Below are 1,935 nucleotides of genomic sequence, written 5' to 3' on the forward strand. Positions count from 1 at the left end.
TTGAAATATTCGTAATGTCAAAGACTTATTTAAGAGTGTATTAAAAATTTAAGGACCGATTTAGTGGTTTATTCGGCAATTTTCCTTAATAGGCATAAAATGTGACAATAGAAATTTACTCCTTCCGTCCTAAATCTTTAGTCTTTTTAGCTTTTTAATTTTGTCCCAAAACTTTAGTCATTTTAAGAAATCAATGCACATTTAGTGATACTTTACCATTTGTACCCTTACAAAAGTTAAAACATTAATTAAATATATTTTCTCTTTCTTAATAAAGTAAGAGTAAAAATGATTTTACTTATAATTTCTTAATCTCCGTGCAAAACTTAAAAAAAACTAAAGTTTTGGGACGGATGGAGTATAAAAATGTAAGGAGAGTAATTGTTAATTTCTTTATTATTATGGGAGTATTTTATTTTGGATGCATTCAAAGAAATGAATAATTTATTTTGTAATACTAAGGAACACAACTATTAATGACAGAAAAACCTCCATCAACCACCAAATTGTGTCCACTAATATAAGCTGATTCATCTGATGCAAGAAATAAAGCAGCTTCTGCAATATGAGTAGTCTTCAATGTAATTCCTTTCAAATTAGAAGAACCAATCCCAATAGCTTCAACTTCACTCACCTCCATGTTCAGTTCACTACATGTAAGAGGTGTGCCAACAACGTACGGCGAAATTGAATTGACCCTGATTCCGTAAGCTCCAAGCTCACCGCACGCCGAGCGAACAAGGCCTAAAAGACCACTTTTAGATGTTGTGTAATCATGACCGGTACTTCCAGCAATAGCGGCAACTACACTGGTCGTACAAATTATGGATCCGCGTATTTTTCTTTCCAACATGACACGCGCGGCGTGTTTGATAGATGCAGCCGATCCACGAATATTGATGGCCAACATATTGTCAAATTCATTAAGATTAAGTTCTAGTATGCTATGTATAGCTCCTCCAATTCCAGCATTGCTGAACATAATATCTAATGTGCCGTATTTCTCTAAGGCGAATGCTACGGTTGCTTCAACTTGTTTTTCATCTCTAACGTCGCAATGGTGGTAGCTCACTTTGTCTAACCCAATTGAAGTTGCAACTTGGTGGCCTAATTCATCATTAATATCTGCTATAACTACAAATGCTCCATTTTCGACAAATGTTTTCACCGTCTCTGCTCCTATTCCGCTTGCCGCCCCTGTCACTATAGCAACCTTACCTTCCAACCTACTAAATATAAGATTAAAGATTGATTAATTCATCATGTATAATAGAAAGAAGAACTCATTTTATAGAGAAAGAGAGAAATTTAGAGACAAATATACCTAAGTTTTGACATTGATGATCAAATGAATTAGTTTTGGCTTTGAATTATGAATTTTGTGCTCTCAATCTTGTTACTTATATACCTTAGTTTGTTTCAAAGATTTGCATATTGTTTTGAATAGACTACATCAAGATTTACATGTGTAAAAATAAATTAAAATTGTGTTTCTAATTTTTTATACATGTGGTTGAGATGAAATAGACCTTCCCAATCATATTTCTCCAAAACCACACAACTTATATAGATAGCATGATCACAAGCGGAGCAATCATAGACCACATGACTTATAGATAAGCTGATCAATAGAAGCCAGACTATATATATGATAGACCATGACTTTTATTACTAAAATATTTTGTGGCTGAATGTCTCATTGTGCGGTTATTTTCATTGCCAAAATTTTAAGCTTGTGTCTTAGATTATAGTTTAAGAGCTCATTTAAAATAAAAATAAGATAGGTAAAGTAATTTTTTTTTTCTCACAAGTTTATAGTTTATAGTTTGTAGCTTATTTTGATAAACTAATTCAATTATGTTATAACTTAAAAGCTTATAGCTTATATATAATTTTTTTCCAATTTTATCCTTGTTATCTTACTTAAAAGTATAA

At 31.9% G+C, this 1,935-nt stretch overlaps 1 protein-coding gene across 2 annotated transcripts; it reads right to left on the bottom strand.

Moving 5' to 3' along the window:
- Positions 1-369: 369 nt before the first annotated feature.
- On the bottom strand, positions 370-1,555 carry LOC123891077 (short-chain dehydrogenase reductase 3b-like). 2 transcript variants are annotated; one of them, XM_045940872.1, is made up of 2 exons: positions 1,325-1,555; positions 370-1,229 (listed from the first exon to the last, which is right to left on the bottom strand). In XM_045940872.1, exons 1-2 carry the CDS (start codon positions 1,336-1,338, stop codon positions 458-460), a joined length of 786 nt encoding a protein of 261 aa, XP_045796828.1. In that variant the 5' UTR covers positions 1,339-1,555; the 3' UTR covers positions 370-457. The 2 variants fall into 2 exon arrangements, with proteins under 2 accessions (XP_045796828.1, XP_045796829.1); XM_045940873.1 differs by having other exon boundaries at positions 370-1,226; positions 1,325-1,553.
- Positions 1,556-1,935: the final 380 nt, after the last annotated feature.

Source organism: Trifolium pratense, linkage group LG6, assembly GCF_020283565.1.
Source record: "Trifolium pratense cultivar HEN17-A07 linkage group LG6, ARS_RC_1.1, whole genome shotgun sequence".
NCBI classification, from domain to species: Eukaryota; Viridiplantae; Streptophyta; class Magnoliopsida; order Fabales; family Fabaceae; genus Trifolium; species Trifolium pratense.